The sequence below is a fragment of the Ailuropoda melanoleuca genome, chromosome 2 (genome assembly GCF_002007445.2).
Source record: "Ailuropoda melanoleuca isolate Jingjing chromosome 2, ASM200744v2, whole genome shotgun sequence".
In the NCBI taxonomy this organism is placed as follows: Eukaryota; Metazoa; Chordata; class Mammalia; order Carnivora; family Ursidae; genus Ailuropoda; species Ailuropoda melanoleuca.
The window spans coordinates 88,695,852-88,719,774 of record NC_048219.1 but is presented as its reverse complement, the minus strand read 5'-3'; the positions used below and the strand labels follow the sequence as shown (position 1 = coordinate 88,719,774).

The window sequence follows — 23,923 nt, the reverse complement described above, 5'->3', positions numbered from 1 at the left end:
TACAACAGAATGTTACTCCTTTCAAGTGGCCCATGATTTTATTTTTGCTATTAAAATTACCTTCAACACATTGTTTTAAATATCTTCAAAGGCAATTATCAGCTTTTAAGAGTGGATTTTATTTTCAGAAATTTAAGTCATTCAGGGGCGCCTGGGTGGCACAGCGGTTAAGCGCCTGCCTTCGGCTCAGGGCGTGATCCCGGCGTTATGGGATCGAGCCCCACATCAGGCTCCTCCACTAGGAGCCTGCTTCTTCCTCTCCCACTCCCCCTGCTTGTGTTCCCTCTCTCGCTGGCTGTCTCTCTCTCTGTCAAATAAATAAATAAAATCTTTAAAATAAAAAAAAAAAAAGAAATTTAAGTCATTCAAACCCAATGTGGTAAATCTAGTGAATGAACAAGCAAGCAAATTTAGAGATGTACAAAGTGAGGGTTGACTAGAAAGCAATGTGACCGATATTTGTGTGTGGCCCAAACTTCAAAGGAAGTTCTAAAAATGACGTAATAGTATTATTTTGTTAGCAAAATGTTTTTGTTGCAAAAACTCCTTTCCTGAAGTCAGATATTTTTAGTTTTGTTCTTCCTTCCATCATTAAAACAGGGTTAACAAGAAGTTGAAGAATAAATGTATTCTAAGGACCACCCTGTAATTACAGAGTTAATACTCCTCAAGAAGAAATGGTTAGATTTTTGTCTATTGGTCACAGATACATGCCAAGCTTCGAGAACAGGGTGTGGAACATAGCAGGTACTCAGTAAATATCTGATGAATAAATAAATGGATATATGTGAAATTCTTGAATATGTACCCTCATAAAGGAAGTGACAGAACGTACAATCCAAAAACATCTAATAATCCAAGTTACTTTGTATTCTCAGAACGTAACGAATGAGGCAGAGATGGAAAAACTGGCCCCAAATCACATTTACTGGTTTTGCAAAAATCATTCCAAATTTTAATTGTGCACAAAACAGATCATCTACTCATGGAATCAAGAGTTAATCACTGAGACTGTATAGGCCAAAACCTTTCCTTCAAAGCTCAAGAAGTATCTTTCCCATGCTTCTGTGATTTAGGAAGTATGAATTAAATGCAAAAATAAAATAATTTATTCAATCAAGACTTCTCTCCCATAACTCTCCACCTGTTTCCTCCCCAATTAAAAGCAAAGCCACTAATCACTATGAAACAGTCTCCAAGGATGTCTATGATCCTGATCAATGAGCTTTCTTCCTGTGATTATCACTCAAAGTTGTAATGAATCACATATATTAGCAAGTATTCCCATCACTGCCTCCTGAAGTACAAATGCATAAAACAGAGAACAGCATTCCCCTTAGACAAGACCACAGTTCTCTTCAGGACAGGCAGTCTTAAGAAGTCTCATTCAGTCAATCTGGTCTTGTATACTTCCTTCTCAAACTAAACTATCCAAATTTCTCAATAACATCACCATTCCATTGCTTAAAAAGCAAGTCCATAACACTATGGGTGATATATATGAGCCTGAGTTCCTCATACTAGGAAGGAAGGAAGGGAGGTAAAACTAGTCGGTGACACTGCGTTCAAAGATATTCCCCAATGTCTTTTTCCAAGGAAGAGTAGAGTAGGTCTTTGATAATGCACATGAAGACTATGACTGCATTTCTTCCAAGGTGATCACTTGAGTGACCTCAAGTCCAGTAAAACATTTCCTAGGGTAAAAAGAATGCTACAGCCTGAGAGGCTTTTGTGATAATTTCAACAAGAAACCTGAAAAGTTGATTCAACTTTCAGTTTCTTTATAAAGTGAGAAGAGCAACATCAACTAGCCTCTCATCTTCCTCCCCACCACTCCCAATTTAAATGTGGCATCAAGGCAACAGAAATACAAATAATCCGGATGCTTGACAGTTCTATAATACTTTAATGCAGGTCGGAATGGCTTCCACAAGAGCCAAACCATTTTTAAATTACTGTGTTTAGCAAATGAGAAACATATAAAAAGATCACCAAAAGATTGTTTTGTTCTTCATTGGTCCTTAAAATTAACCAAGGTCTATTAGTATTCATATTTCCCTGGTTTGGACACACTCGTCCGCAAAAAAAAATGACTGATTCACTGAGTGCATGCTGAGGTCTTCTGCCTAAAACTCAAGAATGTCCACCGTCCATGAGAAATGCCCATAGTCTCGGGATGCCTAGGTGGTTCAGTCAGTTAAGCGTCTGCCTTTGGCTCAGGTCATGATCCCAGGGTTCTGGGATCGAGTCCTGCATCAGGCTCCTTGCTCAGCAGGGAGCCTGCTTCTCCCTCTGCCTGCCGCTTCCCCTATTCGTGTGGTCTCTAATAAATAAAGAAATAAAATCTTAAAAAAAAAAACACTCAGTATCATTACAAACGAGAATGTCTATCAAAAAATATATTCTCTGGGGGCGCCTGGGTGGCACAGAGGTTAAGCGTCTGCCTTCGGCTCACGGCGTGATCCTGGCGTTGTGGGATCGAGCCCCACATCAGGCTCTTCCGCTATGAGCCTGCTTCTTCCTCTCCCACTCCCCCTGCTTGTGTTCCCTCTCTCGCTGGCTCTCTCTATCTCTGTCAAATAAATAAAATCTTTAAAAAAAATATATTCTCTGGACTTGAAGAGGAACATAATCAAATAGGAACTAAGAAATACACAGGCAGGCAGTGCTTCTAGGATCTTTCTACCTTAATTTAAACCCTATGACTGGCTGGCTCCTAAATGGAATTAGATGAAGTTAGTCTAGCTTGCAATAGTACACTGAATTTTATGATCACCGGTCACTTTCTTCTCCAACTGACCATATCCCAAAAGACTTCAAGTTGGAATGTTCAGACTGCAAAGCCAGTTCTCTGAGGTAACAAGTTTCTTTCCCTTCTTTCCATTCCTTCCTTTCCTTCCTTCTTCCCTTCCTTCCTCTCTTTCTTTTGTTTCATACTGAGGGGGTTATTGAAGGCTTCCATTTTTACTCCTCAATAGATTTTATGTATTTATCATATGCTTCTTCACTCATTAATTTATCCAATTCTGAAGGATTACTGAGTGTTACCTTGATCAGCCAACCATCTTCGTAAAGGATTTGTTGACAAGTCTTGGATTTTCTGCAAGAGTTTCATTAATTTCAGTTACTTCTCCTGACAGAGGAGAGTAGAGTTCAACAGGAAAAAAAATATGGGTGGGGAAAGTATAAAACTTATCTCTCAGTGATCTAATTTTGTTTCTCTGGATTCTGCAGGTCAAAGTTTCACTAAAATTCAGCTTCAAAATAATTTCTAGTATGTAAACGTGGAAAATCCACGCCATGCCATTTCTCTCTCTAGCCTCATGACTTAATTCTATGTAATGAATGCCAGAAGATGGTGACTGACAAATTCTTTTCTTTCGCTTTTTTTTAAAATAGTCTCCATGCCCAATGTGGAGCTTGAACTCACAACCCTGAGATTAAGTCTTGTGCTCTACTAAGTAAGTCAGCCAGGCACCCTGTAACTGACAAAATCTTACAATGAGTACAACCCACTGCAGGGAAAGCAATTCTATTAACATTTGGGCTCTGTATTCAGTAGCAAAACTGAAATTCCAGATATCAGAGATCTCCATTTTGTTGGTTCCTTAGACCCCCCACCTATAGATTTCTTAAGGCTTTGAAACGGTAATGTCTCATCCTATGTAGGATCTGAATACTAAAAAGTTCTCATTTTCTCAAATCTCTAGTAAGTGACAGGAGTTGTGCTATTGAACACACAGAAGAGAATCTCCTTACATAATGCAAAAGTGATTAGAAAAAAAATAGAATGATGACATTTTGGCAATATCACCCAAGTTCAACTTCCAAAAGTCAAATAGATGCTGTCCTGGTTCCTGCTATTGCTCTGGATGAATCTTCAATGTACATTATGACCAACAAATTGTTTCCAACACCACCCTATTTAATCTTATTTTTAGCTGAAAATTCATCTTAAAAAAACTACATTATTTGCCATTCACAAGCTGCTTATAAAGTAAAAGGAGATACAGCACTCTTAGTTGATTTCTGCGGGATTTTTCCCAAATGCTGAAGTATTTAGGCTCTTAACTGCGGGATTTTTCCCAAATGCTGAAGTATTTAGGCTCTTTCTTGGAAATAAAATGCATAAAAGCCACAATATGCTCTTAAATAACTTAGGTTTCTTGTCTATGTGTGCATGCACACATATGTGTATTTTCCCTAAGATGTATCATATATGGTCTCTGTTACTTTTTTTTTATTTGGACCTCAGGTGTACAGAACTGGATTAATCATAATCCTTGGTTCACAACACAGTCTCATTATGGCAAGCTCTTAATTTGGATATTTCATCAGTATTTTTCACCTCACAAAAAGTACACTATAAGCTAAGACCCTGACAATAATTTCTTTTTTTTTTAAAGATTTTATTTATTTATTTGACAGAGACAGCCAGCGAGAGAGGGAACACAAACAGGGGGAGTACGAGAGGAAGAAGCAGGCTCCCAGAGGAGAAGCCTGATGTGGGGCTCGATCCCAGATCGCCAGGATCACGCCCTGAGCCAAAGGCAGACGCTTAACCTCTGTGCCACCCAGGCACCCCACCTGACAATAATTTCTAACCATAGTCTCTGCCACCTTGATCCCCTCTCCCTGCTTCCCTGACCCCCAAAATTAACATATTCAATCATGTTCATCATTCCCTTGCTTTTCTTTTTATGGTATTTTTCTGTATGTGTAAGTAATCCTTAAATTTTTATTTTTTATTTTAATTTTTAAAGAGTATTTTAGTTTTAATGGAATATTACAAAAAGAAAAAAATCTTGCCATTTGCAAAGATGTGAATGGATGTGGAACTAGAGGGTATTATACTAAGGGAAATAAGTCAATCAGAGAAAGATAAATACCATATGAATTCACTCATATGCAGAATTTAAGAAACAAAACACATGCACGTAGGGGAAGGGAAGGAAAACTAAGATGAAAATTGAAAAGGAGGCAAAATAAGACACTGAACTCTAGGAAACAAATGAGGGTTGCTGGAGGGGAGGTGGATGGGGGAAGGGATAATTGGGCGATGGGCATTAAGGAGGACACTTGATGTAATGAGCACTGGGTGTTATATGCAACGATGAATCACTAAATTCTTCCTCTGAAACTAATAAAAAAAGGGGGGGAGTATTTTAGTTTTATAAAAAGGTTATCATGCAGAGTGAGACCTTTCATGGCTTATTTTTTCCCTTAGTCTCATCCACAATGTTACATACCTTTGTGGTTTCTTCTGTTGTATATAACAGTTTGTTGTTTTGCTTTTAAAATATCTGTTATCCTGTTGATGAGCACTTGGGTTGCTACCGGGTTTTTGCTGTCATGAACACATACCGCTATGAGCTTGTGTACACGCCCTCTGCTGTACATATAAAAGAGGGTCTCCTCGGTTTACTAAGAGTAGAGCTGCAAGGTTATCAGGTATGTGAATAATCAACCTAAAGAGATAATGCCACATGGTAAGCTAAAGTGGTTGCATCAATTTATACTCCTTTCAGTAAAACATAAAAAGATCCTCTCATTTCTTGCCAATGGGGAATGGGTGTGAAAAGATTTCTCACTGTGGTCCTAATTTACATTTCTCTACTGTTTCATCAAATAATGTTAATCATCTCTTCACATATTTATTGGCCATGTGAGTGTCATCTTCTATAAAATACACATTCATATATTTTGTTCAGTATTACACTGAGTTTTTGTGCTTTTCTCATTGATTTGTAGAGTTCATTATAAGTTCTTGACATAATCTTTTTCATTGTAAAATGTATCTTCTACTGTGTCATTTGTCTTCTCACTTTATTATGTAACTTAATTTTTAAAAATTTCTCAGTTTTATGGAGTCCAATTTATCAATATTTTTATAACCAATGCTTTCTGTGTTAAACTCTTTGCTATGCCCAGGATCAAAAACCTATTCACCCATACTTTCTACTAAGAGCTTTTAATTTTTTTATTTTGTCATTTAAGTCCTTAATCCACCTGGAATCAGATTTTATAAAAAGTATGAAGCAGGGTTCTACTGGTATTTCTTTTAAAATCAAGAATATTGAAATGAAATTTTAATTGAATTACCTACAAATAAAAATATTCTGTTTTTATAGGATAATCTGGGAACTTCTGAATGGTCTGGAATTAACCACCCACACTAAACACCTAGAAAACTGGGCAAAACATAGGAAACAACTATTTTTTGGACACTGGACAAAAGGCAACTAAGAACTGTGATCCCGGAGAAAAGGGAAACAAAAAAGATGAGCCCTACCATAACCTAGGGTTTCTGTCTAGAGGTGACTCCTGAACTGCAGCTCGGACAGGGCATCCAAACAGCATGGCAACTTCACTGAGTTGTGGAGACGGAGACTAGAGCTCAGGGAGGCCAAAGCAGCTAGAATTTGGACAGAGCACATAAGAGGTGGGGAGCGAAAGAGAGACAGTGCTTTAGAATTTGCATAGGATCCCCGTGAATTCTGGCTGAATAGCAATTTGAGGAAAGAACTATTACCAGGGTGAGCTGTAAATAACAATTACTGGAGTTCAAAGTATCTGGAATCGTCTGACTTCCCTAGAGCCAGAATAGAGATCTCCCTTGAATCTCCACGGCATTCAAAAGAACTCAAAAGGGCCATGCTTTAGGAGTAGAGCTAAACTAGCTCTAAGAGCAAAGGCTACTCTATGCTCACCTTAAAAGAGCTTAAAGACAAACCTGAAAAAGGATCAAAGTAATCTATAAATAACTTAGCCGCATGCCAGCAAAAAAGAAAAAAAAAAAAAGAAAGAGAAAAAGAAAAAAATCTAACATTCTTTAAAGGAATATAACCAAATCTAACACACAGTAACATTAAATTAACAGGGTACAATACCCCATCAAAAATTACTAGACATATAAAGAACATGAAAATTTGACCTATAACCTGCAGAAAACTCAGTCAGTAGAAGGAGACTCAGAAATGACAGAAACAAAAGTAGTAGCAGACAAATACATTAAGCAGCTCTCACTAACTGCTTCTGTTTAGGATTTAGGAAGCTGCAAGAAAAGTAATCCCACTCCAGAGATAAGAGATTTCCCATGCACTTACAAGTCTTCCCCATGGGCGTCTTGTGTTCACAAGAAAACTAGAGACAGAGCAGGACACTAGAAATGGGCTACTGTGGCAGTGCAGACATTAGAAAGGTGCTTGGCAATTGGTGGGGGACAGAGACAATGCCCCACCTACCTCCCCTAGACCCTTCTCTTCTATTAACCAAAAGCCTTAAGCCCTTGGGGGGATGGGCAGCAAATCCTCTCATTCAGAGAGCACTGGCAAAGATCCACTGCTTCTGGGGAAAAACTAAAAGCAAAAACCCTCTACTCCTTACTCCTGGTGAGAGGCAGGAAACCATCTTAGGCCCAAGTTCCTTTTTTTTTTTTTTTTTAAAGATTTATTTATTCATTCGAAAGAGAGAGAGACAGCCAGTGAGAGAGGGAACACAAGCAGGGGGAGTGGGAGAGGAAGAAGCAGGTTCATAGCGGAGGAGCCCGACGTGGGGCTCCATCCCAGAACGCCAGGATCACACCCTGAGCAGAAGGCAGCCACTTAACAACTGAGGCGCCCAGGCGCCCCAGGCCCAAGTTCCTATACTGATACTAAGTAGAGGTCTGCTACAGCTAGGGGAGGGACAAGAAACTCTTCCAAGACTAACCACAGATACAAGGCAGAGTTTAGCTGTGATAAGGAAGAAGGGCAGGAAAAACTAAAAAAAGTCTCACTCCCAAGACACAGGCACAGGGTCTGTGTGGACCCTGTCTAAGATGGAAGCTGGACCAGATAACAGAGAATCCCTACTACAAATCTAGCCTAAATAAAAAAACAAGAGCAGTCCACCAATGGGGGATAGGCAAAGGTAGAGAGAACCTGTCTGCGGTACAGGCAATGCAGGGGCAGCTAAAAGTTGAGAGGGAGGGGAGAGCAAAACACAGAAAAACAGAGCCTCTGACCCCAGCCCCACTCTAAACACAAAGCTGCCTAGGGGGATTTGAAGCCTATGGCACAATAAAGATACCAAAGCCAAAACAACACCCAGATCCCCTAAAGAAGAAGACATGTGCATATTTTCAGGTTCAAATACTATTTACTTCAGTCTCTACTTTTCTACACATGATGCCTGGCACTCAATCATATATTACAGGACAAAAAAGTGAGACAAAGAAAAACCACTTATGTCAAGAGGTAAGGCAATCTCAGAGATAGCTAAGTGTCAAAACTATCAGGCAGGGACCTTAAATAACTATGATTCATACATTAAAAGATCTAATGGAAAAGGTAGACAACATGTGTAAACAGATGGAGAATTTCAGGGGAAATGATAGAAATAAAAAACATGATATCAGAGATGAAGAATTTCTGTGACAAGTTCAACAGTAGGCTGGACACAGCTAAGGAAATAATCAGTGAACTTGAAAACAGGGTTATAAATATTACCTAAAGAAAGAAAGAGAGAGAAAGAAAGAAAGAAAGAAAGAAAGAAAGAAAGAAAGAAAAAAAAAACCAGAATAGAGCATCCAAAAGCTGTAGAACAATATCAAACAGTCTAACATACATGTAATTGGAATCTCAGAAGGACAAGAGAAAAAGAACATAGCTAAGAAATATTTCATGACATACTGGCCAAGAATTTTTGAAAAATAATGATACCAAACCACAGATCTATAAAATTTAGAAAACCCCAAGCAGGATAAAGACTAAAAAAGACCTAGCTTTGAAGTTTAAAAACTTTGAAGGTCACTATGAGGGGTTAAAACATTACATAGAGAGAAACAAAACTAAAATAAGCAGGCCTCTCACTTCTCACCAGACACTATGCAGGCCAGTAGACTAGAGTCATATTTTTAAAGTACTGAAAGAAAAAAATCATCAACTCAGAATCTTCTACCAGGTAAAAATATCTTTCAAACATAAAGGCGAAATAGACTTTTTCAGACCAACAAAAGCTAAGAGAATTCATTGCCCACAAATCTGCACTATAAGAACATTAATGGAAATTCTTCAGGCAGAAGCAACAGGAATCCAGATGGAAACTGAATTTACACAAAGGAATGAAGGACACCAGAAATGGTAAATATGTGAGTAAATATAAAAGAATCCTTTCCTCATTTTTAATCTCTTATATTGTTTAAAGCAAAGATAACAAAGTAACATGGAATTTATAACACATATAGAAGTAAAATGTATGACAACAGCACAAAGGATGAGGGAAGGAAATTATATATACTGTTGTAAAAGTCTTTTATTATATTATTATATGAGAAGTATTTAAAGGTAATACTTATAAAGATGTATACTACAAACCTGGAACAACCACTAAGAAAATAAAGCAATAAATTCTATCTAATAATACAATAGTGGAGATAAAATAGGATCATTAAAAAAACACCCCAGGGGCTCCTGGGTTGTTGAGTCAGTTGAGCATCCTGACTCTTGATTTTGGCTCAAGTCATCATCTCAGGGTTGTGAAATTGAGCCCCGTATCAGGCTCTGTGCTGCTTGGGATTCTCTCTTCCTCTGCCCCTCTTCACTCATGCTCTCTCTCTCTCTCTCTGAAAACAACAACAACAACAGCAACAACAACAACTCCATTAGGGTGACTGGCTGGCTCAGTTGGTAGAGCATGTGACCTTGCTCTCAGGGTTATAGATTCAAGACCCAAGGTAAGATTACTTAAAAAATAAAACAAAATCTAAAAAAATACTCCATTAATCAAAAAGAAGGCAGGAAAAGAGGAAAAAAGGAATAGAGAACAGATGAGATACACTTAACAAAGAATAATATGGTAGTGGGGCGCCTGGGTGGCACAGCGGTTAAGTGTCTGCCTTCAGCTCAGGGCGTGATCCTGGCGTTATGGGATCAAGCCCCATGTCAGGCTCCTCTGCTGTGAGCCTGCTTCTTCCTCTCCCACTCCCCCTGCTTGTGTTCCCTCTCTCGCTGGCTGTCTCTATCTCTGTCAAATAAATAAATAAAATCTTTAAAAAAAAAAAGAAGAATATGGTAGTTATAAACCTAACTATATCAATAAATTAAATGAAATATAAGTAGACTACAGACTCCAAATAAAAGACTAAAATTGCCAAATTGGATAAAAAAGCAAGACACAAGTATATGTTGTCTATAAGACACTCACATTAAGTACAGCTATATAGGTAAGTAAACGGATGGAAAAGGTATCCAATGAAAACAATAATCAAAAGAAAGGTGGGGGGCACCTAGGTGGCTCAGTCAGTTAAGCAGCGGACTCTTGATTTTGGCTAAGGTCATGATCTTGGAGTCCTGAGATCAAGCCCTATGTTGGGCTCCCCGCTCAGCGGGGAGTCTGCTGCGGGGAGGGGGCGGGGGGGAGAATTCTCCCTCTCACTCTGCCCCTCCCCGCCACCCCACGTGCACGATTTCTCTCTCAGATAAATAATAAATCTTAAAAAGAAAAATAAAAGTTGAAGCAGCTATTAGTGGCTATATGATAATATCAGAGAAAGACTTCAGAACAAAGAGTATTATAGAAAATAAAGAGATATTTCATAACATCAAAGGAGCCAATTCATCAGGAAGGCAACAGCTATTTAAAAAAAAAATTGAGGGGCGCCTGGGTGGCGCATTCGTTAAGTGTCTGCCTTCAGCTCAGGGCGTGATCCCAGCGTTCTGGGATCGAGCCCCACATCAGGCTCCTCCGCTAGGAGCCTGCTTCTTCCTCTCTCACTCCCCCTGCTTGTGTTCCCTCTCTTGCTGGCTGTCTCTGTCAAATAAATAAATAAAATCTTTAAAAAAAAAAATTGATAGAACTGAAGATTCCCCTAAAGACCAACCTTCCAGTGATAACAACTACAAACTCTAGACAAAATGCAAAAGCCAATTACTTGAAGGATTCTGAATACTACACTTGAATGGAAAGAGACTGCAGAGGGGAGTCAAAACATGGAGTACCCCACATGGCTGGGAGGAGTTCCTGCTTTTAGGGGGGTCTGCTCTGATAGTGGGCATCAGTCACAAAGCAGCCTAACTTAGGCAACTAAAATTCCAACAGAAACTCTGACATTTTGCTGTCTGGAGGAAAGAGAGAAAAGATTCTAGGCAACCATGGTTGCCACCAGAATGAGTGGACAATTCCAGAAGAAAGAAACAGAGAAAAGGATGCCTTAATTCTGTGAATGAAGACCACATACTTCTCATACTGATCCTTCCCTGAATGATATACATCGAGAACAGACTCCAACTAGCATAGAAAAGTCCGAAAGAACTGAACTGACACGTGAAGTACAGCCCACAGGTGGCACTGCTTACAGTTAATTGCCAGGTAAAACAAAACATCAACATTCTTCAGAGGAATATCACACAACTCTGGGCCTACACAATGCAACACTCACAATATGCAAGATACAATCCAAAATTACCCACTGTACAAAGAACCAGGAGGCTATTCCCTTTTCAAGGGAAAAGACACTAAACAGAAGACAACCTCAAAATAACATAAATATTGAAATGTTCAAACATAACCAATGGAACAGGATACAGAAACAGAACCATATATATATATACATATATATATATATATATATACACACACATATATATATATATATATATGTTCAATTGCTTTTCAACATTTAATAAAGCCAAGGTATTTCAATGGGGAAAAGATATTCTTTTTCAACACAGGTTGCTGAAACAGCTGGATATCTATATGGGGGGAAAAAATCTTGACCCTGGGGCGCCTGGGTGGCTCAGTCGTTAACCGTCCGTCAGCTCAGGTCATGATCCAGGGTCCTGGGATCAAACCCCACATCTGGCTCCCTGCTCGGTAAGCCTGCTTCTCCCTCTCCCTATGCCTACTCCCCTTGCTTGTGTTCTCTCTCTGTCAAATAAATAAAAATAAAATCTTAAAAAAAAAAAAATCCTGACCCCTATATCATAGTGTTGATACAAGAATCAACTCTGAATGGATCCCAGACCTAAACATAAGAGTGAAAACTATGACACAGCCACTTTTGGGGAACAGTTCGGCATTTCCTCAAAAGGTTAAAACATAGGAGTTACCATATGACCCAGTAATTCCACTTCTACGTAATATCTAAGAGAAACAAAGACATATATCCACATAAAAAATTGTACACACATACTCAAAACAGCATTATTCCTAACAGCCAAAAAGTAGAAATGACCCAGATGTCCATCAACCGAAGAAGAGAGAAACTAAATGAGGCACATCCAGACAATGGAATGTTACTAGGCTGATACATGCTACAACGCAGATAAACCCTAGAACACATTATGAATTTATTTATACGGAATATCCAGAACAGGCAAATCTATAGAGACAGAAAGATTTGTAGGGAGCAGATGGGAGGTTTGGAGGATGGTGGCTAAAAGGTATAGCCTTTCTGAGGTGATAAAAATGTTCTAAAATTGACTGTGGTAATGGTTGCACTACTCTGGGTACAAACTAAAAACCACTGAATTATGTATACCTAAGGTGTACAATTGCTGGTATGTGAATCACACCTAAATAAAGTCTTTGTACAGAGTTAAAACTATAAAACTTTTACAAGAAAACAAAAGATCTGTGTCCTTGGGTTAGGCAGATGTCTTAGAACATGAATTACCCATAAATGAACAAAACAGACAAACTGGACATCAAAATTTAAAATTTTGTTCTTTGAAAGACACTGTTAAAAATAAAATAAAAAGGATGTCCTTCGACAGATGAATGGATAAAGAAGATGTGGTTCATATATACAATGGAATATTACTCAGCCATCAGAAAGGATGAACACCCACCATTTGCATCAACAGGGATGGAACTGGAAGGGATTTGCTAAGTGAAATAAGTCAAGCAGAGAAAGACAATTATCATATGGTTTCACTCATACGTGGAACATAAGGAATAGCACAGAGGACCACAGGGCGAGGGAGGGAAAACTAAACGGGAAGAAATCAGAGAGGGAGACAAACCATGAGACTCTCGACTCCGGGAACCAAACTGAGGGTTACAGAAGGGAGGAGGGTAGGGGATGGGATAATCGGGTGATGAGTATTAAGGAGGGCATGTGTGGTGATGAGCAATGGGTGTTATATCCAACTAATGAATCACTGAACACTACATCAAAAATTCATGATGTACTCTATGCTGGCTAATTGAACATAATAATAAAAAAATTAAAAATAAATTAAAAATAAAAAATAAAATAAAAAGGCAAGCCACTGCCTGGGAAAAATACCTTACAAAACACCTCTCTGATAAAGGACTCCAAACACACAAAGAACTCTTAACAACAAAATAAGAAGATAAACAATTTAAGTTTTAAAATGGGAGGGGCACCTGGGTGGCTCAGGTCATGATCTCAGGGTCCTGGAATCACGCTCTGTGATCAGCTCCATGCTCAGCAAGGAGTCCACTTCTCCCTCTTTCTCTGCCCCTGCCCTACTTTTTCTCTCAGGCTCATGCTCTCTCTCTCAAATAAATAAAATCTTTTTTTTAAAACTGGGGAAAAAAGTTGAACTCTTTACCAATGAAAATATAAGAATGGTCAACAAGTACATGAAAATAAACTCTGGGATGCCTGGGTGGCTCAGTAGGTTAAGCATCTGCCTTTGGCTCAGGTCACAATCTTGCCAGAGTCCTGGGATCAAGCCCCACATCGGGCTCCCTGCTCAGCAGGGGGGTCTGCTTCTCCCTCTCCCTCCCCTTACTCATGCTCTCTCTCTTGCTCCTCTCTCTCAAATAAATACAATCTTGAAAAAAAAAAAAAAAAGATTAGGGGCGCCTGGGGGGCTCAGTCAGTTAAGCATCTAACTTCGGCTCAGGTCATGATCCCAGGGTCCTGGGACTGAGCTTTGCATGGGGCTCCCTGCTTGGCGGGGAGTCTGCGTGTCCCTCTCCTTGCCCTTCTCTTTCTGCCTTTCCCCCCAGCTTGTGCTCGCTTGCTCTCTCTCAAATAAATAAATATTTAAAAAAAAAAGAAGGTTAAACTTTCATTTACCATATGACCTTGCAGTTCCACTTCTAGCTACTCAGGAGAAATGAAAACACACATCTACATAAAGCCCCATATATTAATGTTATTTCATGGCAGCTTTAGTCATAACAGCCCCAAACTCCAAACAACCCAAACTTGCATCAACAAGTCACTGGATAAACAAATTGCAGTAAATTTATCCAATTAAAAATTAATTGCAATTAAAAGGAACAAACTACTGATACAGGCAACATGTATCACTCTTAAAAAGACTATACTAAATGAACAAAGTCAGACACCAGAAACTACTTATTATATGATTCTGTTGATTTGACATCCTAGAAAAGACAAAATATACTAACAGGAAGCTGATCAGTGGTCGACAGGGATGGGGTTATGAGGAGAGGACTGACTGCAAAGGGTCACAAGGGAACTTTCCCGGGCGGTGAAAATGTTCTGTATCTTGATTGTGATAATGGTGATTATAAAACTATGTACATTTATCCAAACTCATGAAGCTGGACATTCAACATGGGGGAATGTTAATGTAGGTAAATTTTATGCTCAATAATGTTGATTTTCGTAAAAGGGACAATCAGTAGTTTCATTCCTTTTCTGAAGTCTACAGAGGTCTCAGGTAATTCCCAAAAGGTCTCAACATCCAACCTGCTCTACTTTTAGGAGCTGACCTTGATTTCTACTTTTTACACGCCTTATGATTCAAAGTATAGCACCTTTGAAACACAGAACTGTAAACTTTGTGTAAATGGCTCTGAGAATCCATAGACCAAGCTGACATAAACTATGCTGCGTGCTATCATCATCAGCTAAATTAAAGATGCAGTTGAACATCACTTGATCTTTCTGAACTTTTCTGAATTCTTTGCTTGCTTTTCTCATCTCTCCACTAAAAAGAATTTATCATAAATGTCCTGTGGCTCATTCCTATACAAACTGGGAACAAATCCCAGTTTCAGAGACTGCAACTTTAGTCAGCAGTGCGGTTCAAACACATGTAGTCTGTTTGCCAATATCTAACAGAACTCACTGCACTTTCTACAAAGAATAATGAATTTCTCATATCAACACTCCCCAAATAATCAAAGACTAAAAAGCACACCTCAATCAAGAGAAAAAGTAAGTAGATTGGGCTACCAGCAGCTATCAGGTTTTGAGGAACAAGCAAAGGTACTCAAAAAAGGGGCTGGCACATATCACCCAGAACTCAGGGTGGGCTTTCCTGCACATCTACAACAGCAACGGGTTGGAAATGTACAGAAGGGTTCATGTGAACTGTAGTCAGAGTATAACTAGGACCTTGCGGAAAACCAAGTTAATAATTCACACAGATATCTCCAAAGAAAACAAAAAAGAACAAGACGTGGAGAGGAGTGTAAGGCATTTGTAGGTCCTGATGTGGACAAATTCTGTATTACCCAAAAGTTTGGGAAGACATCATCTTCTGAAATTCATCTTCCTCTATACCTCTGCAGAGTCAATAGTAAGTAAGAGACTGCTAATAGCAAAGAGATATGGCAACCAATAAAAGAATAAACAAATAAAACCAACTTAACACATGCTTACAGCAGGCCAAAATGCAAACTTAAAACTGTCTGGAAAGAAAATGGAATTATACTTAAGCAGAAATAGAAATCCTCTTCATTACTGTACTTCACCCCCTGCAAAAAATTATGATCAGTGTTTTTATTTATGTGTGAACCCATCTTCCTGGTAGACAAACTGATCTAGGTTGCGGTGATTACTTCTAGTGCTCTAATATATATCATAAATGACGAGGCTGGGGGGAAATAAAAGCTAATGTTTTGAGGATTGATTTGGGCTGACACTCACCACAAACTTCTCACCATTCTGCTCCACATGTTTGTATGTGGGCACCGATATGGGCACTGCTTGCTTTTCTGTGTAATCATAAAATGACTGTCCCAACGAGTCGTCACTGGGATCTAGGTTATCTGCCTCATGTGGAGGAACAGATAACACTGTCAAGATCAATTCCTTCTCGCCTGCTCGGATCAGGTCCACCACCTGCTTGTGTGTCGCCCCCTCAACATTCACGCCGTTCCTAAGGGGAAAAAGCGAAAAAGAAATCCCATAAACCAGAAGGGTCCAAACACCTTATATCTCCACCCTCCTGCCCCGACTCCAGTGTCACGCAGTATGAACCATAAAATCAAGATTAGCTGGTTCCAGAAAAGCTGTTTATATTTTTATAGATCATAACGTGAAAAAGTGTTTGTGAATTTATGGCAGGGAGAAAAAATGGAAACAGGTGAGAGGACCTGCCCTTCCTCTATGCTAGAATCCCACACACAGCTTCAGGAAAGCACATGGTGAAGTTGCAGAGGAAACAAAGCTTTCAAAGCTAATTTCCTCATCCTAACCACGCATGTATACAATACAATCAAAGTGCCTTCTAACAATGCTGTCATTTGAACTCTACTTAGTTCTTTTTAAACCTCCTAAAATTTCTGTTAGAAGAAATTTTTCACAAAATGCATTCCCTTAATTTGAAAAGACTCAAAAGTATGACAAGATAATTTTTATATCTGTAACTGATTTCACCCCAAATCTCCAAATCAGGCAATTTAATTTTCCTTTATACCAAGTTTCATCACCTTGGGAGTTAAGTGGTATATATCTTCATACAAATAATTTCTTTTATCACTTGGTTCTTAAAAAGGCAATTTTGAAATTTCATTATCTGAACCAACTTCCTTTGTCCTCCCAATTATATCAATTAATCCCTCTTAGCATTCTATCTACTATTCTTTCTGTTCTGTGCTATCTCACTTAAAGCCCTGTGTCATCAGTTCAAACTAAAAAAAACCTACATCTGAAGTTATATAGTAAATCAACCTACTCATTCTCTTCCCTGTTTCACTAGATAAAAAAGCTGCAACTAGGAAAAGTACAAGGTTTGGAAGAACAATAATTTTGTCAAGAAAGATGCTGAGTTTCACAAAATTCACTCAGCAAACTGAACTACCTTCCTACAATGCTGACCCTGCCTGCTGTCTCAGCAAAAACCACTAGGCAGCTAGCTGACCTGGAGGTTCCCTCCATGGCTATCATACACCTGGCTGGCCTTTAGTCAATGTGATAAAAGCTTATCTACTACCCTTTAGAGTTAAGCTCTTTTTCAGTTGCAAACCATTAGGGATTTTTCCTTCCTGAAAATGATGCTAAGTTTAGTAACAGGCCTTCCACAAACTTTTCAGTCACTGGAATTGTCTCTGTCAAACTCTGGTATCTGAAACATCCATTTATTTTTTTATTTTTTTTTTTAAAGATTTTATTCATTTATTTGACAGAGAGAGAGACAGCCAGTGAGAAAGGGAACACAAGCAGGGGGAGTGGGAGAGGAAGAAGCAGGCTCTCAGCAGAGGAGCCTGATGCGGGGCTCGATCCCAGAACACCGGGATCACGCCCTGAGCCAAAGGCAGACGCCCAACGACTGAGCCACCCAGGCGCCCCTGAAACATCCATTTATATAAACAGAACAGGCAGGAGATCACCCTGCTAAGCCTCCTTCCTTTTGGGTTTAACAATCTAATCAGTAAAATCAGCACTCTAGACATTTCACAAACTAAATTTAACTTATACACAAAAAAAATCAGTAATTTTACAATTGGCTAGCTATAGAAAAAATAAAACACCCCTTCCACTGATGGAAATTTGGGCTTTTAAAATTTGGATCAGGTCAAACTAGTAATCAGAAAAAAAATGCTCAACTCTGATCACAGAGCTAGATGGTAAAACAGAGAAAAAAATGGGCTTTGAAGCTATGGGTTCAAATCTTGGCCCTGGCTTTGGTACAGGCACTGGTATTAACTAAGTCATTAACAATTAATGCTTTCTTTAATCTAGCTGGAATTCATTTGAAAAATGCTTTCTTTCATTAACAATGCTTTCTTAGCATTGTTTTCTGCATCTGTAAAATGGGGACAATAATAAGCCTCTAAAAGGATTGTTGTGAGGACTAATGTAATGAAACATGTAAGTCACTGGGAATAATACCTGAACACTTGCATTAGAAGGTATAATAAGGTATAATAAGAAAGTATTGTGTAGCTGTTGAAGAAATGTTGGCTGAAGAAGAAATGGAAACCTGAAGTTGGGGATTGCCAAAGGATTTCATCTAAATCTTTAGCCTTATTAGTAGTTCTGAGAAAATGTTTTGCTAGCAGAAGAAATAAAATTGAAAAAGTAAAAATTAGAAATCAACATAGAGAACTTCATCTACCGCAAGGAATCTTAGCTTACTCATGAATACCCTTAAAAATTTTTTTTAACAAAGTAGGGAAAACTCACTTTAAGAGACTGAAAATCTTGGATACTAAAACAAGATTTTTATGTTAGTATAATCAATTTTACGAAGTACACATTTATTAAAAAAAGTTTAACTACTATGCTCAAATCTTACGTTTCAGCTCCCCTGTTTTTTCCCCTTTAAAAGATCTTTAATCTGGGGTATTCTGTCAACAGGCCAGGGGTTGCTGAACACCTATAGCATTTGTCTGTATAACTGTATTTGTGCATATACGTATTTTCCCCGAGTATGGGGTCCATAGCTTCCACTGGCTTCAAAAGTTCTTAACCAGAAAGATTAAGAACAGTACTGCTTTCAATGCACACTTCCTCCACCTATTCAGTTTTCAAGTTAGAATACACTGTTCCTGGGTCACTTAAAAAACAAGCCCCAAAAGTCATCAGAGAAACTTAACTGAAGCTTACTCCAAGAGCCAAGGAGCAAGGGAGTTTGCTTAGTTTCACTTCTTTATCAGAAAGACCAAGCTTCAAATTGACTATCATCCCAAAAACCTCAGAAAGAAAAGAAAAGAAAGAAAAGAAAAGAAAAGAAAAGAAAAGAAAAGAAAAGAGAAAAAAGAAAGAAAGAAAGAAAGAAAGAAAGAAAGAAAGAAAGAAAGAAAGAAGAAAAGAGAAAGACAGGAATGAACTACCAGTGTCACATTCTAAACACACTTGTGCTAATGTTTATTTGGTTCAACTATAAAAGGAATGCTATACATTCCACAATTTAATACAAGGCTGGAAATTCCTTCATTCTTCAAAGAATGAAATGAGGTCAGTAAAAACCCCAGGACGTTTAATTTCAAAAAGGGCCTTTCCTCCTCAAGAATTAAGAGGCCTTCACAATCATAAAAATGTTTATATGATATCCTCTTTTCCACAAGAACGCCACTATACCAAGCTCAAATTAAGTGTGGCCCAAATTTGGACAATTCTAAAGACATAAATGTAAACTATAAATTCTGCAATAAAGGAAACTTCCAGCAGTAGACTTCTGGTTCAAAGCATGGGTTCTAGAGTCAGACAGACTTGGGTTTGAGTACCATTTGTGCCATTTAACAGATGAGACATTGATAAATTATTCAATTTCACTAAACCTCAGTTTCCTAATCCGTAAGATGGTGCTAATAATACCCATAGCTAACAGAATGAGAACTAAAATGAGATAAAGCTTTAGAACATGGTACCCATTCAATAAATGATAGCTATTCATGTGATAGTATTATCAGTTGGGCAAGCAGGTTAGTAGCATATTGGCTTCCTGATGACACAAATCCTCTCCATCACTGATCTCCCTTGCCTTTCTTCTGTCTTTGTCATATAATCTAGCTGGAATTCATTTGAAAATAAATGATCAAGCTCTCAACCTACACTGACCCATCACAAGAAGGGAATCATCTCCATAAGACCACTGCATCAGAGAACCACCTAGTCCTACACCACACAAAAGTAACTACTGTCCAATGGGTCCTACTCATCTATGTTCTTCTATAAAGAAAGGGAACGGCTTAAACACACTATCAAAACATTTTCAGCAGATATGTGATTAAACAAATACAACCAAATGTTAATTATAAAACCTAGGTGGTAGGTATGCAGGTATTCACTGTGTATTTCCTTCAACTTTTCTGTATGTTTGAAATTTTTCATAATAAAATGTGAGGGGGAAAAAAAGGCTAGTAAAAAACTCTAACAATCCACAAATAAGACCAAAATTTTGTTTAAGTAACTAGATAATACCTAAAACTTACTCTGTGTTTTCAGCATTACAAAAATATACCTAATAATTTTAATAAAATTCTCATTTTTTACACAAGACCAAAATGTAGCCCAATCAGAAGCCTTCAGCTAGCTAATAAGAGTGGCTTTAGATAAGACTCTTGTTCAACTAAAGTTAGCCAGCTGGGGAAATTGTAAAGCTAATATAAGCACTCTGAAAAGCAGGAAAAAAAGCTCTAAATAGTCAGGATTTGTATACTGTGAAGGAAGTTTCAGTATATACTAAATATGGATGGAAACATGACGGAGCCAATCACTAAATACACCATAGCAAGGAGCCATTCTGTGTGGTAAGCAGAATATTATCTTGACCCCCTGTGACATTTAAGAAAGTAATTAAAGGGCAATTAGTCCCTCAGAGGCAGCCTGTAAAAAAAATAGACAATAAATTCCTATAACTGCAAGCAATATGATATAATTTTCAATTATGTCTATTAAAACACAGCAGCTACATGCCCACAAGTATGGTTAAAATAAAAAAGAGGGCAAAACCAACTTTTGCCAAAGATGTAGAAGAACTGGAATTCTCATACATTACTGATGGGAGCATAAAAGAAAAACAATCTGGCAATTCCTTATAAAATTAAACATGTATTTACTATATGACCTAATAAATGCCATTCCTAGGTATTTATCCAAGAGAAATGAAAACATATCCACACAAACAATTGCTGTTGAATGTTCACTGAGGCTTTATTCATAATAGCCCAAAGCTAAAAACAGCCCAATATCAAAAGGTAAACAGATTAAAAAAAAAAAAATTGTGGCATATTCATGCAATGGACTGTTACTCAGCAATAAAAAGGACCAAATTACTGATATCCACAACAACATGGATGAATCTCAAAAAACACAATGAGCAAAAGGAGTGAGACGGAAAAGGGCCTGATTGATTTGATTCCATCATCTATTTGAAGTACCAGAAGAGGCAAAACTATTCTACAGTAAAATCAGATCAGTGGCTGTCTGGGGGCAGGGGTAAATACTGAATGCAAAGGAACATAAGGAAGCTTTCGGAAATGATGGAAGTGTTCTATCTCTTGATTGGGGTGGTGGTTAAATGGGTCTATGCCTTTGTCAAAACTCAAACTCTGCACTTAAGCTGTGTGCATCTGATCATATGTAAATTAAACCTCAATACAGCTGATTTAAAAATAAAAATTACTGGGGCACCTGACTGGCTCAGTAGGTGGGGCATGTGGCTCTTGATCTAAGGGTTGTGAGTTCAAGTCCCACACTACTTAAAAATAAAATCTTTAAAAAATAAAAATAAAAAATAAAATCTTTAAGCACGCAATTTTTGTTCTTGGGATCGTGAGGGAGTTCAAGCCCCACATTTTAAGTAATCAAGAGATTACTTAAAAATTAAATCTTAAAAAAATTATTATACATATCCTCATTTATAAATGTGAAATAGTAGTCCATCATCAGAGTGAAACATAATCCCTATTCTACTTTTAGATTACTCTGAATAAAGACATTGAAGTACATCTAGCAAATGGACCATACAATTCTTTTTCCGGATTTTTATTTTTAGGATTTTATTTATTTGAGAGCAACTGAGCGAGCATGGGATGGAGCACAGTGGAAGGGAGAGAGGAAGAGGGAGAGAGAATCTCAGCAGACTCTGCACTGAACACAAGCCCAATGCAGAGCTCAATCTCACCACCCTGAGATCACCACCTGAGCCAAAACCAAGAGTCAGACACTTAACTGACTAAGCTACCCAGGCACCCCTGGACCAATTATTCTTAAAAAATATCTACAAAGACTATATGTAACATAACATGGAAAAGTCCTTATACTATGTTAAATGCAAAATACTGTCTATTGTGATGATGAGCACATAAAATACTTTTGCCCAAGAAAAGGTACAATGTGTAAAATATGAAAAGAGTTAGGGTGACTAGAATTATGAGCAGTTTTTAAGAATTTTACATATCTGTTATTTCTTCAATTGCCCAAAGCTTTTTAAACAACCTCCCTACTTTCTCCACAATATTTCTTCTTAGAAATTGGGTGAAGACTCACAAGTTGGAGAAAAACAGACCCCCAACACATCAGAAGAGAGACACTTCCTTTGACTTTTCACTGGTTCATTGCCCAGTTAGTGGGTACACAGCAATACTAGACACCAGACTATAAAAACAAGGAATTACTCTTGAAATGTGAAGATCTGTCCTTTCTAAGTTTGCAGTTAAAGCAACTGACTGGCTTAGATTGGCTCCTTTTCATCTAACTCTGTCTCCTTGCTATCTTACTCAGGCAAACAATCAAGTCAGAGAATATTTTTATTGACTAATTGTCTTAGCAATCAGGCTGTACTTTGCCCTTAAACTCAAGATTAGAGATTCAAACATGCGTAAGCCGAACATTGCCAAAAGAAGTGAAGCCTGGATGCACCTACACAAAATTACTACTCTGGACCACTAAATAAATTTTTTGGAATTTGTTTCAGAAATAATAACATTTTGCATCTTACATTATAAAACACCTAATTTATTGATAGGAAAAGAGAAGTATAACTAGGGAATGTAAATGGCCAAAGGTTTCTAAAATGTTTGAGCTTTTTCCAATAAACAGCAAATCTTGTCAACAATTTAAAAAGTACAAAATTATGGGGTGCCTGGGTGGCTCAGTAGTTAAGCGTCTGCCTTCGGCTCAGGTCATGATCCTAGCATCCTTGGATTGAGCCCTGCATCGGGATCCCTGCTTAGATGGGAGCCTGCTTCTCCCTCTCCCTCTGCTGCTCCCCCTGCTTGTGCTCTCTACCTCTCTCTCTGTCAAACACATAAATAAAATCTTCTTTTTAAAAAAAGTGGATTATAAAATGCAACTTCTAAAAGGTAACATAGGAGAAAATCTAGGATATGGCAAAGAGATTTTAGATATAACAACAAAAACATGATCTATGAAAGAAAAAAATTGCTAGGCTGAACTTTGCTCTGTGAAAGATACTGTTAAGAGAATGAAAAACAAGCCACAGCCTGGAGAAGAAAAATATGGAAAATGCATATCTGATAAAGGACTTGTATCCAAAATATAGAAAGAACCCTTAAAATTCAACAATAAAAAAACAAACAACCCAATTACAAACTGGACAAAAGATATGAACAGACATCTCACCAAAGAAGATATACAGATGACAAATAAGAATATGAAAAGTGGGGCGCCTGGGTGGCTCAGTGGGTTAAGTGTCTGTCTTCAGCTCAGGTCATGATCCTAGGGTTCTGGGATCAAGCCCCATGTCAGGCTCCCTGCTCAGTGAAGAGCCTGCTTCTCCCTCTGCCGCTCCCCCTGCTTGTGCTCTCTCTCTATATCAAATAAATAAAATCTAGGGAAAAAAAGAACATGAAAATTTACTCAACATCATTCATTGTTAGAGAATTGCAAATCAAAACAAGATACTACACTTATTTGAAAAGCTAAAATCCAAAAAAACTAATGACACCAAATGCTGGTGAAGATGTGGAAACAAGAGCAACTCATTCACTGTTGGTGGGAATGCAAAACAGTATGGACACTTTGGAATACAGACTGACAGTTTCTTAAAAAGCCAAACAGTTTCAACCATAAGATCCAGCAATCACTACTAGGTATTCACCCAATTGACTTGAAAGCTTATATTTATGCAAAAACCTGCACACAAGTGTTTATACTGGTTTTATTCATAATTGTCAAAACCTGAAAACAACCAAGATATGCTTTGTAAGTGAATGGATAAACCAAACTGTGGTACATCCAGACGATAGAATATTCAGCTATAAAAAGAAATGAGCTATCAAGTCACAAAAAGACATGGTG

At 38.1% G+C, this 23,923-nt stretch overlaps 1 protein-coding gene across 2 annotated transcripts in view; it reads right to left on the bottom strand.

The window, feature by feature from the left end:
• SNX27 (sorting nexin 27) overlaps positions 1-23,923 on the bottom strand; it is a 63,962-nt gene that overhangs the window by 25,830 nt on the left and 14,209 nt on the right. For both annotated transcript variants that reach the window (XM_034654280.1, XM_034654279.1), the window contains exon 2: positions 15,860-16,091. In XM_034654280.1, coding sequence (XP_034510171.1) covers positions 15,860-16,091 — 232 coding nt within the window. The remainder of the gene's footprint in view (positions 1-15,859; positions 16,092-23,923) is intronic.